At 30.5% G+C, this 13,348-nt stretch overlaps 1 protein-coding gene across 3 annotated transcripts in view; it reads right to left on the reverse strand.

Annotated features, from left to right (window-relative positions):
• The window catches only part of LOC117177100 (ras-related protein Rab-23), a 46,751-nt gene that overhangs the window by 27,071 nt on the left and 6,332 nt on the right, over positions 1–13,348 (reverse strand). Inside the window, exon 1 of one of the 3 annotated variants that reach the window (XM_033367588.1) lies at positions 10,763–11,159. The exons of 1 other annotated variant lie outside the window; for it this stretch is intronic. In XM_033367588.1, coding sequence (XP_033223479.1) covers positions 10,763–10,795 — 33 coding nt within the window. In that variant the 5' untranslated portion in view covers positions 10,796–11,159. Of the gene's footprint in view, positions 1–5,734; positions 5,846–10,762; positions 11,160–13,348 lie in introns of those variants that run through there. One more of the 3 variants, XM_033367591.1, reaches the window with a different exon arrangement.

The following is a 13,348-nucleotide window of genomic DNA, read 5'->3' on the forward strand; positions in this document are numbered from 1 at the left end:
GTGCGAAAATTTTGATCGCCGGTCAGCAGCTTCAGCCTGTACTTAGTGTGCAAATTATAAGTTTGGAGAAATTGGATTCGGGTCTTTTACACCCAGTGCATACGGAACGTGACGAAATCCGTTATTTGTGAAAATTAAAAATTGTATTTTTAAAAGCATTTTCTGCAGTAGAGTATACTGATATATATAATTAAATTATTTTTAATTCATTTTGATAATATTATATTGAATATAATGATGGTCCGTAAGAAGGCTAACACAACTCATCTGCGAGTACATGTTATTTCCTCTGAGTTGTGCTACTCTTTGTACTTTACCATAGGAATTGGCTATCAGAGACGAATTTTTTGACAATAAAATGTCTAAACAGAAATGCTGCAATTTGTGTCCAAGTACGCTTAATCATAAAATATTTTACAAGTGTTTATGGTGTGACAAGCTCATATGCAAGCATGTAGCTAAGATATGCTGCGAGCGCGCAAATAACTTGTAATAGTATCTAGCTTATCGCATCCAATAAAAAATTTGTTTAGCAATTTCTATTGTTTATTCATGTTATACTCGCCAATATTATCTATAATCAGTATTTTATGCATGGTAAAATATATTTATTATTACGAAACTTATGATAAATAAATTGAATAATGTTTTATCGATACACCAAAAAACGCTTACTTTCGTAGTTTGGAAAAAATATTGTTTGGAGCGAATCGAAAAACCAACGCAGCCATTTAAAGTATAAGTTTTCAGCTTTCAAAACCTACCTATAATTTTTTTATCTTTTCTGTCAAAAAATGGGAAGCTTTTGAAAAAAAATGTTTTTCATTAAATTTGTTAAAAAATTGTTTATATTTTCAAATATAACTTTGTAAGATAAAATAATATCACAAGTTAAAAAAAAAACATCGTATTTTAAAATAAATTTCCAACTGATTTTAAAAAACTTGCTTCAATTGACGAATTACAGCACTATATACAGTCGTTTAAAACTGCCGGGTTAGGCTAACCCATGTCCGTACCCTGAGATGTAAAAAAAAAAGTTGTCCTGTATGATGCAAAAACATGTTGACATTTAATACTGAAGATTTTTTATTTATTTTAAACGATCACGATAACCATGAGAACTAACGATAGGAAGCTTCGAATTGCTTCAAATTCACAGTAACTACGTAAAAAAGGGTCTCTATAGCACTAACCAGCGACCAGATTTCTTACAAAAATTACTACAAAAAAAACTATTTTGGGCAGAATTGGATTAGTACAAAAGCTGCATTTATGTACTTGAAGATGTGTACGACCTATTTTTAAACCATTTTTACGATCTGCGGAGTGGCTATCATGGAGGGTGAAACGAAAAAATAGAAATTACAAAAAATTCTATAAGTGAGCCAATTTTTTCTTTCTTAAACTGCCAATCCATTTGTGAATTTCGCCCTTCTTTTTTTGCAGAATTTACCTATGTAACCCTATTAACATAGACTTCTTGTCAGATTATTAATATATTTAGAATATAATAATATTATATAATAACTATTGAATTTTATGTCATAGGAAATTAGAAATGCGTCCCTGTTGAAAGAGTACTCTTGAAAGCAAACTTTCTAGACTGCGTGGGTGGTTGACAAGCTCATGCTAATTCTTAAGCGTGAATGTTTTGACTGTAGAGTACAGAGTACACACTCTAGCCACTGACACAGAGATCCTTAAGATTATATTATACTATTTATACGTACTACCTACATATAAAAGTATTAGGTTGTATATAACTAAATGTACAGCCTACTCTTTGTAGTCAAGAAAAAATAATGGAGATTGAGAAAGCAAAACAACCATAATACGCACCCCCGTGATATTATGTGATTACTGATTACGATAATAGACAAGTATTATCAGTGACTATGTGCGCTTACTGAAGGCTGCATTATTACTGCAATCAAGGTCTTACGAACGTGAAATCACGTTTTTTATACTATAATCCACTTTTCTTATTTGCTTTTCAACACTAGAAACTCGTTCCTCATTTCTGGGTTGAGTTAAGTACTTCTTAAAATTTATTTCGGTATTTCATTCTTTCAATTTTTATTTGCATATAATATTTTAGATTCAAGAAAGAAAGCTCTCAAATGAGACATGGAAAGGACAGAAGGAATAGATAAAAGTAAATGACATGTAAAAATATTATAAAATTGATCAGATTAAGCATTAAAAGTTACTGTTTCAATCATTACGAAATATAAAATATTCCTAATTTTGATTTATGAATCCAGGAAACTATAAACGGCACGGTAATATTCTTCAAATCCACGATCCTGCCGAATGTGAGATAACGGTGCACTTAATTGACATGCCAAGTGGGCTACAATGCAGGTTCCGTTCGGCAAAAACCAGTTTTGAAATACCACAAAAAAAAGATATGGGACCATGGCTATATGTATACAAGAGTAAGTAGCAAGAAGAAAGGTAGGAATACACCTGTCGACACTGAAAAGTGCCCATTCAGGTGTTATTTGCACCCTGAACACACGGTTGGCATTGTAAACGTGTTTTACTATTTAAGTTGACAGATTTACTCACCTTATGGCTTTTCCCATATTTCATATTTTCAGAACTATTATCTCTAAAAGATTACTTTATGATACAAAGAAAAATTTGGCTTTCCTATTTAATAAAAGGCCGTGGTTACCGTACACCGGATGTTTTCATTCAGTACGAAAAGCTGGTACACTTTTCGGTATACGTAAACATTGTGCTATAATGAAAAGATATGATAAATACTTTCTGTCCGATTTCTAAACTTCTCGTTTAGTCATTTCATTGAGAGTAAAAAACTGCCTTGATTGTATCTATGCACAATGGTGTGAGTATTCAGTTCTTTTTATAGAAATATAAAGAAAAGCATAATTTTAGCATTATCGTATAGAGCTGAAGAAAAGTTTACTTTTTATAATTGAGGAAAGAGTCAATTCTTAATTTATATTAACATGTCGATTTGTAGGATGATTGCTGTTTCATATTTCTTGAAAATTCAAACGTTTAAAATATTTTATAAATCTGCTGCAAAATAAAAAAAGCAATATATATACCTTCTATGCAAAGTATAGGTTATATAGATGATTAAATATATATATTTTTTGTAAAATTCTCTTTACAGGAAAAATAACTCTGAACCATATTTCAAATATTATGAAGCAACTTTTTTGTTAAGCTCCGATATTTTCTGATGCATTACTGCAAAAAATATCTACTTCAAACTTCCAATAGATGTATTAGAAATAAACTTCTAATACATTAAATTAGTGATTCTTTTCATACATTGCAACTTTACCTCAAATGTATTGCAATTTTACAATACCACATAAAGTCGCCGTATTGTAATGTTTTTGTGATTTTACAGTAAAAGTATTTCAATTTCACTTACAATAACGTGTTTTCAATTTTGCATTACGTTTGTATTGTAGAAGTATTGTAGAATCTCAAACATTTTTAACAGTATACCCATACGGTTTTAAGTGTTCAAGTGAAGGACCTACTTTTGCTACGCAAGTAAAGACTTATTAAATTTATTTATACACAATATTAATTTTGATAAAAAGAGATATTTCGGGTTCCAATCGTGTACAGAATTTGTAGGTTTGTACACGATTGGAACACGAAATACATCTTTTTATCAACATGAATCATCGTGAAAGCATTAAATCTATTAATATTGATTTTGTTGTAAAAAAATAAGTAAGAAGTTTTGAACTGAGAATTCGCCAATGGCTATACAAATTTATAAATGGCAGAATTTCAAATTTTAGCGTTTATCATTCAACAATTGAAGCCGTTTGTCAAAGGTTTCTTAAAAGAGTAAATCCCAGAGATATTTGTTATTTTAAGTTGGATAAAAACGTTACAAACAATTGACAACTACTTATGTGGGCATCCACATGAAAGGAGTCCTTAATGGACGATATGGAGTGTCGTATAGGGACATATTGCCGGATAAATTTCCGACACTTTAAGGCGAAGATGAACCCTTTAGATTAAATAACTAGTTATCCGGGCATTTTTGAAGTTGTAACTTAGAAAACCCGCTTTTCAAGAAAAACGCATCTAAAGTTAAAGAGTGCCATAAGCGCACGTGTTTTACTTTTTTTTAAAATGAAATATAGCATCTTTGAGGTTTTACTTTAAAGGAGTATTTTGATCAAAATTAAACTAAATACGCAAAAAGGGTCGATTACATGTCTAGCCCAAATGAATTCTATATATAATAAGAAGTATATTCATCATATCTAATTAATCTTAAAAAAGACTACAAAGTTTGATAAAGGTTTAAAGGGAAAACTTGTATGTTTTCGGAAAACAACACTAAAATTTCAAATACTCATAACTTTGCGAAAATAATTGTGTTCCCATAATGGTAAAATATTCTTGATACCGCAGTATTCTTATATACACATACATATATGTCTTCTTATATTTTTGAAAAAGAATACGGTGGTATCAAGAGATAGTCTCACTTTATTTTATCATCAGTTTTAATATACAATGAAATAACAATATTTTTGTTTCACTCTAAAGTTGGACGTGTTTTGTACATAAAAAACGGTAATAAATATCAAAAAATAAGCCAATGTACAAGAATACTCAATGCTTAGATAAAACAACTGCGTATGCACGAAAACTGGTTACGTATTACTGCGTTCCTATTAATATGGTTTTTAATTTCATGTATGCGAGCCGATAGCAAGTAAAAAGATGATTCAAATTTATTCTTGTATATTATTCTTATATTATATTATTCTCATATTATAGTATTCTTATGAACATAAATCTAACTGAGAAAAATTATGAGAATGTAAAAAAAATATAAGATAATATAACATTGACTTCACGATTAATCTATATCTTAAAGTAAAGGAACATATACTCACAGAATAGAGTAATGGCAACATTTGTTGCAGGAAATTTTGTAAAGGGATAAAGTTTTATTCAGACAACTTCGCGTTTTTTAAAACACGTGTTGTTATGGAAAAACAAATGAAAGTTTAACCGATATTTGGTTCAAGTTTATCCTGTAAAGTTAATTTTTGTTGCAGTGAATCTTTCATCAGAAATCGATGAGAAGTTTATCTTCTGTTTTTTCGGTGCTTCAAGGGAAAAATCAGAAAGGGTTTCTGCATCGTATTGTCACTGACGATGAGATGTGGATTCGCTATGATGACCCTAAACGTAGGAAATCGTGGATCAAGCCCAGCTAACCAAAAAAATCAACACCAAAACTTGAATATCCGTGGATCGAGGCTCTTGCTCTGTCTTGAAGGAAAGCCACCACAGTACGAGCAGACACGATAATACTTTGAATGGTCAGCTGGTAACATTTTTTTTTAAGTAAACCCGCAATTTTACAAAAAAAATCTTAAAATTAATGCACGCTCCCAATAGTGTCTGTCTCCTTTAAAGCCTTTTTCATGAAATTCTTATAATATTCATCATCCAAATCTACAGAATTTAAAGGCGCCTGTAATATTTAGTGAGGCAATATATTCCATAAGAATAAAAAAAAACAATCAATACACGCAAGACAATAAAGATAGCAAGGAAAAAATCAGCGTAAAATATGACACTATTTGTGAAAATGGCGAGGTTTAATGCACAGTTAATTATCCAACCCGAGTTTCAAGGGACATGATCACAAGTGCAGCGGATCTGTACGTATATACGAACTATATAATACTGTAATACAAACGTATCCTGTAATTGCAGTTACCGCAGCCGTGATACCGAGAAGATTATCGAAAACGAGCCGCCGTTAATTATGCGTAGCGCTTTTATCATGTGAAACTCGTCGTATGCGAAGGCATACCAACGCTATACTATCCTCATTTTAAACACCAACATTCTTCGTAAAACTTACGAGATTAATGCCATTCGAACTTTGAAATGTCTCATTTGAATTTTTCGCGATTTTATCTCCTGATTGAGCAGGCATTTCTTATAGAATAACTTTACGACAAAAATGTCAACTCAACTTGTTTTTGTGTTAAAATGATTCTCATCTGATTCAAGAGAACAATTCTTTATTTAGTATTATAAAAATTTTACATAGAGGTTTTTTTATTATTATACACTGAAAAAAATGGTTAGTTAGGCCAACGATATATTTTATAAGAATGGTACTGCAATTTTATTAGTTGGAACAGCCATATTATTAGTTGCAGATACTAACTGAATAGTCACTACAACTAATGAAATGATTCTGCCAGCTAATAAAACAGATCTTTTGTGCCTCAAACACGTATTCACTACTCTAAACAGTTTTTCCTCAAAAAACTTGGTGAACTAGAAAGTAATTTTGTATAATTTGCCGATACCGTAGCCTCCATTTTGCAGTAATCAGTCGCGCCCTTTCCTAAAGAATTTTATTTTTAATTAATGAAAATCAACAGTGTAAATCGTTTTCTTTGCAATTAATGAAAAAAGCAAACCTGATCCCTTGCTTTATCAAATTATCATATATTGCATTTTTTTTAAATTTTGAAATCATTAAATTAAAAAAATGTTTCGTTATTTGTCATGTTAGGTTGTTATAGTATGCGAATATTTTACTGTATTCTGTTGCTATATTTATAATCAGTGTATATTTTTAAAAATCGACAAATTCACTATGATCCACTAGTCTCTTAAGTAATATTTAAGCGCCAATATTTCTAAAAGCCCTTCCTTTTAAACTAAGGAACATAAGTAGTATGAAATAAAAACAAAACAATTGGTGTAAAAAAGGTTCCCTTGTCAAAACTGCCCTGTATATGCAGTAGGGTAGTACAAAAATCACCAAGTTTGAAAAATTCAATGGGCTTGTGGAAATTCTTGTTCCTTTTTGGAAAAAATAAAATCTCTAAAAAATTGTAATCCAATCGGATGATGCACTCCCTCATTGAGGTCAAAAGTTAAACTCTTAATATACTCGTTGCTTTAATGCTTACAAACAAATGTAAGCACTCTAAATGTAAGCATTCTAAAATGGAACAAGAATTTCGGCGCAGGCCCATTGAATTTTTCAAACTTTGTGATTTTTGGACCACCCTAATATGCAGAGAATCACCCGTATACAAATTCTGAAACAACTCATGGAAATAAAAAATCGCTTAGTAATAATAATACAAGAATTGTTTAACAACATATATTATCAAGAATGAATCGTTAGACTTTAAAAAAATAATCTTAATTCTATGTTTGAAATGTCAAAAAGTTATGAGTTTAAAATTTAACTGTTATTATAAAATTTATAGAAAAGATGCTCTACCTCGGTCGTTTAACTTTATATAGAAGTGCAAGCAAACGGCACTGAGTAAAAGTTAACGCCTGCAGTTCTCGTATATATATACATACGTACACGCTCATCTAATGTAAGACAACATCAGCATGTAATACGTGTACCGTTAAGCGCGATCATAAGGGAAGTCGAGTTGCGATTATCGGAGCAGACTTTCATATTTTCTTCAAAATTTTTGCTGTTTCTAAAATGTTGAAATTACATTTAAAAAAACATGATAGTTCTAGTATAAATGCGATAAGCTATATAATAAAAACGTAATGTAAGAAAACCGGAAGTTTTAGCATGAAAAAAACTCGGGAAAAAAGATGATAATTTGCTGGTCTCCAAACAGTTTTCTTAGAACCTACGTTATTAAAATTTTCCAATTCAAGCCTAAACGGAATAATTCTTCAAGTATAAAAAAAAACTGAACGGTATTTAAAGCCATTCAAAATGGAGCAGTATTTAATTTTCATAAGACTAAGAACATAAAAAATTTGAAATTGAATAATTTTCTATTCAATTTTTTCTAACGATCGCATAGGGTAGAGTGTAAAGGGTATGGAACAATAGGCTTTAATTTTGGTTGTTATTTCTATCACATAATATAATTTATTGAGAAACAGTATCAAATATGATGAGCTGGTAGATAAAACATTATTCTATCAAGCAGTGTACATTCAATTTAGGAAATAGCTGAGTAAGACGTCATACGACTGTTTTCACGAATTGTAATAAAAAGACTTTACTTCTTACTGCATACGTGTCAAAGTATATTTTCTAATGCATCAAATATTAAAGAAACAAGCCATACCATTATCACATCCTAATATATTTCTATTTCCTAAAAACCAAAGTCGATTTTGCACCCACACGCTGGGCAAGATGTTTATTCTTTACGTTTGGAATGCTTGAAAAAAACTTTATCAAAAAGATCTCTCTTAGATGGCAGTATTTATATGCGTCTTCATATTCTGAATTGTCTACTTAATTAAGTATAGTCAAAGATTAAGTTTCTCAAAGCTCTGTAGGCTTTGAGGTACACATTCTCATCTGGACACTCGCACTGAACGCTCGATTTCCGACAGACATTTGTAAATAGGTTTTGTTGGATTTCTTTTCTCGTAACTTTCGTCGTTTTTCCACACATTTTTTTTTATTTTACTTTTTTCAACGTTATTTTTCACGAATAAAACAAAAAGTACGCGTCCTATCAAGAAGTGATTCTTAACGAAATTGTAGATCTTTTTTGGGATAACCATTTTTGTTAATTCGTCTTTTTTTGCATCCTACATAGTTTGTCCACAAAATGGAATTTTTTATTTTCCATTATTTTTTGTGCAATCAAAATTTGAATTTTTGATGTTTGAAGAAAATTCAAAAATTGGTTATGATAATCTTGTAGGGATTTCAAAAAGAAACGTTTTTCTTCTCTAGACTTTTTTTATATCGTGCGTTTTCGGCTTCAAATTTTGATTTTCGGTCGATTAAAAAAATTTTGAAAACGCTATAACTCTGAGAATTTTCTTTTTATCGAAAAAAGTCATAAGGATAAATTGTTTGTTCTTTTCAATACTATAAATATCCGTACATATAATTTTCAAATTCAGAAAAAAGTGGTCTCAAAAATTTTCAAAATGCGCTCACTTTTTGAATTTTTATAAAAAATGGCTGGTTAATGAACTCGTCCTTTCTTTCAGGAACTAGAAAAAGTGTGTCAAAGATGGATTTGATTCGTTCATTTTTTCGAGAGTTATCGTGTTTACGGACGGACGAACAGACAGACAGAAGCCATCACGAAAACCTGATTTTCGGATTCAGGGGGTCTCGAAACGTGGAGATCCGTTGAAAAAGTGTGATGTCAAATTTCCGACAATTCTAATACTTTCTCAATCATAAATGATGAGAATGTAAAAATTGTTGAATTCCAAGGGTAGAGCAATGAATGTTAACCGGTCGGTTTTGACCTTCAAGAGAGACCTTACCCTCCATTATAAAATTTTTAATCAAGCTAGAAGCGTTAAAGAAGCTTAATTTCATGGCTTTTAAACTGATCAAATGTAAAAATTTTCCAATTTGAAAATTTCAAACTTATTGCTTTAAGAATGGAACAATAGTTAAGTACATTCTGTTATTATTAGCTGAATGATTGTCAACATTAATTATAAGATAAGTAATTATTTTTCATTCGTTATAGAAATATTATATTATTGAGTGAATTATTGAGAAAAAACTTGGTTTAGTAATTAATGTTAAATTATACGTATCTATACAGTGTGGATTACAAGTATTTGAATAAATAAGTAAATCAAAAATATTATATGAAGTATTTTTTCAAAGAAAACTATTCTTACAAATTTTTATGAAGCATATTATGATCTCAATACAGTGATAAGCCTTAATCAGTTTAGCAAGCAATTTATGCTCGAATTTATGTCTTGAATATAAAGCTCTCGTCCAGTTAAAGAATATATTTTATCTTCTACAAATCTTAACATTAAAATAAAATAATAATGATATTATAGAGTAAATTTTAGTTTTACTATAATTTCTCATAATTGTTTTTCATTTTCAAATTTTATCTTATCACATAAATGAATTATTATTCTGAAATTTAGAAGATTTGACAGGAAAAAGAAATATATTAAATTTTGAAGCTCTCAGAATTAGAGGTCTGCAGCTTTAAAAAACACTTTAATACTTTAAAATACGAATACCATCACATTGAATATTATTTTCAATTACAAACAAGCGTCTTCTAGAATAGATATTTTCAAAACATAACAATTTCGAATCAAAACATTTCTGAAGTGGAATATGCAACCAAGTAGTTCATTTTCAGTTATAACCTATAAAAGATTCATTTTCAAGTATAAACTTTAAAAGATTCATTTTCCATCAAACAGTTGCATTTTTATAGCAAAAAAAAATGAAATTTCCACTAAAACAGATTACTTTTTAGACCATAATTACGAATTTTCAACAACAAAATAATTTAATTTTGAACGAAGAAAGAGTTCAGTTGAATTTTTAACACCAAAATATGAATTTTCAACAAAAAAGTTAAGTATCTACCAAAATCGTTGAATTTTCAACCCAAAGAGGGATTTTAAAGAAGACAATTGAATTTTCAACCAAAAATGATTACTATTTAAACAACATTGTTGTATTTGCAACCAAATTATAAAATTATGTAACACAAAATATGATCGTCAGGAGGAAGCAACTGAAAAGAAATAATAAAAATACAAGTCAAAATTTTCAGATTAATTATCATTGACAGATATTTAAAGTGTCTCCTATAGACATTCCCTGACCCTGATAATATTCACTTTTTTTTCATGGTTTAAACGTCAACAAAAAATTGGCTAGAAATTGATAAACTGCGGATATGAAAGTGATAAGTAGAGGTTGGTGTGAATAAGAAATGTATCTAAGCACAAATTTGTATAGACTTACCTTGAGGGATATCTCGAGCTCTTCCTCTCGCATTCTGACCACGCCGTGATTAGCATAATAATATCCCACTAGAATTTCCTTCGCCGCTCCTGCGACTTCTCGAAAGAAAAACTTATGCCATAAACACAACTAACACTTTCCGGCGAGGAAACATCACCTTTCCCGGCATTTAGAACCGGTGTGCTGGTACTCTGATCGGCCCATTGTCCTCTGGATTCAATCAAAGTTTTTTGCCCTCCAATAAAAATATTCCCTTGACGAAAAAGAGCAACGCGACACAGAGTAAACAACACACACAGTCTACACGCGCCACTGGCCGACTGAAACTGAAACGCTGCTGAAACACGAAACACAACTCGCTCAGCCCAACGGAGCACCTGTGAATCAACGGACACCTGCGACCTGCCACCAGAGGTATCAATCTGGGGAATTCCTATAGGGATTTCTAAAACAAAGGCAACGGTGATGGCAACATTGCTTGAAGAACAATTTGGGAAGAATGTTTTAATTGATGACTATAAAGTGGTGTTAATATCGTTAGAAAGTAAGCAAAATATTCCTTATTTAAAACAATGAATTACAAAATGTTTTAAAGCGTATTAGAAAGTTCAAGATGATCCAAGAACCTACAAGGATATATCAAGATTCGCGGTAGCAAATCACTGCCCAGTAAAAAAAAAATCTGCCCAAGTTTCAGTGCACCTAGGGCGCTCGTCTGTCGGATCTTGCGCTTCGCGGTCGACTTTTTTCACAGCATAATGTATATTTAGGGAAATCCAAAAATTCAACTTTTGATTTTTGATGATTGATCCCCCAATTTTTTATTTTTCCGGAAGCAGAAAATCCGCATTTTTAACAAATGTTTCTTCTTCTTCTACGGGCTCTTGAAATAAACATGTGGGTTTACGTGGGAAAATTTCGGTTTTCGAAAAAATGGAAAAAGAAGTCCTTATTATAAACTTTTTATGAATTACAGTAGTCACCACTTAAGCAGTTTTCAAGGAATAAATTTCAATTTTGAACCCCTAATCCCCTTTCATTGTGACCGGAAAATGCCGCCAAAAATTAAAAATAGCAGTTTTCTACCAAATTCATGCTAATGGCGGTTTTTTAAAAATATTTTTACATGAATAATTTTCTTAACAAGAATCCCCCCCCCCCTATAAATCGTGAAAAGTTATTACATTTCGGTATAAATGATAGAAAGTTAATGAATGGCAAGAGTAGTACATCTTATTTAACATATTTGGTAATTATTTAAAAAGTTTTAGTTTGTTTAAACAATTTCTTTGCCCTGCTAAACGTTAAAAGTTATTATTTTCTGGAATTAAGAACACAATTAGCAGATTTTGATATTAATTTTTTTCTTACAATATTTTGCAATTATTTAAACAATTAATAATCACTCACTTGCGCCTTTTCAGAGGAAAGTTGGAGAAAAGTCTAGTTTTTTTGAATCTCTTACACTATGTAAACATTATGTACACACAGTGGGAAAATTGTTAAATAAATGTTTGGAAACTCTTCACTCATCAATTAAAAATAACTTTGCTGAAAACCTTTAGGAAAATATCATCGTTAGCATGAATTTGATAGAAGACTGTTATGTTGCATTTTTACATTCTCATCAACAGAAGGTATTAGATTTGTGTAAAATTTGACCCCCCCCCCTACCCTGTTTTTGTCAAATGTCCACGTTTTGAGACCCCCTGAATCCGAAAAAAAGGTTTTTACGAATGTGTCTGTCTGTAGATTTTTAGTTTGTTAGCACGATAACTTTCGAAACAATTGACAGATAGATTGGCCTTTGGTATACTCTTTCAGTGTCCTAAAATAAAGGTCAAGTTCGGTAGCCAGCCATTTTGGATGAAAATTCAAAGGGTGAGTGTATTTAAAAAATTTGTGAGACCACTTTTTTCAAGATTAAAAAATTTTCTGTACGGAAATTCATAGTATTCAATCAGACGAACAATTGATCCTTCTGGCTTTTTTTTATAAAACCAACATTTACCATAGTTATAGCATTTACAAAATTTCAAAAAACACACGAAAATTAACATTTTAAGCCAAATAACGCATGATATAAAAAAAAAGACAAGAAAAGAAAAATGTTTCTTTCCCAACGCCCCACAAGATTTTTTAAACACCTTTTTGATTTTTCTTAAAAAATGGAAAATTCATATTTTAACAGAATAAAAAATTACAAAACTACATTTTGCAGTTAAAAAGTGCAAAATAGGTAAAAAGATGACTGAACAAAAATTGTGCATTTCTAAAAGATCTACAAATTTGTTATAGATCACTTTTTGATAGCATGTGTATTTTCTGTTTTAATCGTGAAACACGATATTAACAATAAAAAATCAGCCCGCTGCGTGGGCACATTCTCATCACAACTTATGTTTTTTAATTTCTTTTTCGTCTCATGTCTGGGTTTTCAAAAAATTTACTTTTTTTAAAAATGTTCTTTATGCTATTTTTCACAAGAAAAAAACAAAAACAGAACTATTAAAACATTATTCATGGCAAATTAATGAATATTGACATTCTCATCAAGAGAAGTTATTAGATTTGTGTAAAATTTGA

This window comes from Belonocnema kinseyi, chromosome 7 (assembly GCF_010883055.1).
Source record: "Belonocnema kinseyi isolate 2016_QV_RU_SX_M_011 chromosome 7, B_treatae_v1, whole genome shotgun sequence".
Lineage (NCBI taxonomy): Eukaryota > Metazoa > Arthropoda > Insecta > Hymenoptera > Cynipidae > Belonocnema > Belonocnema kinseyi.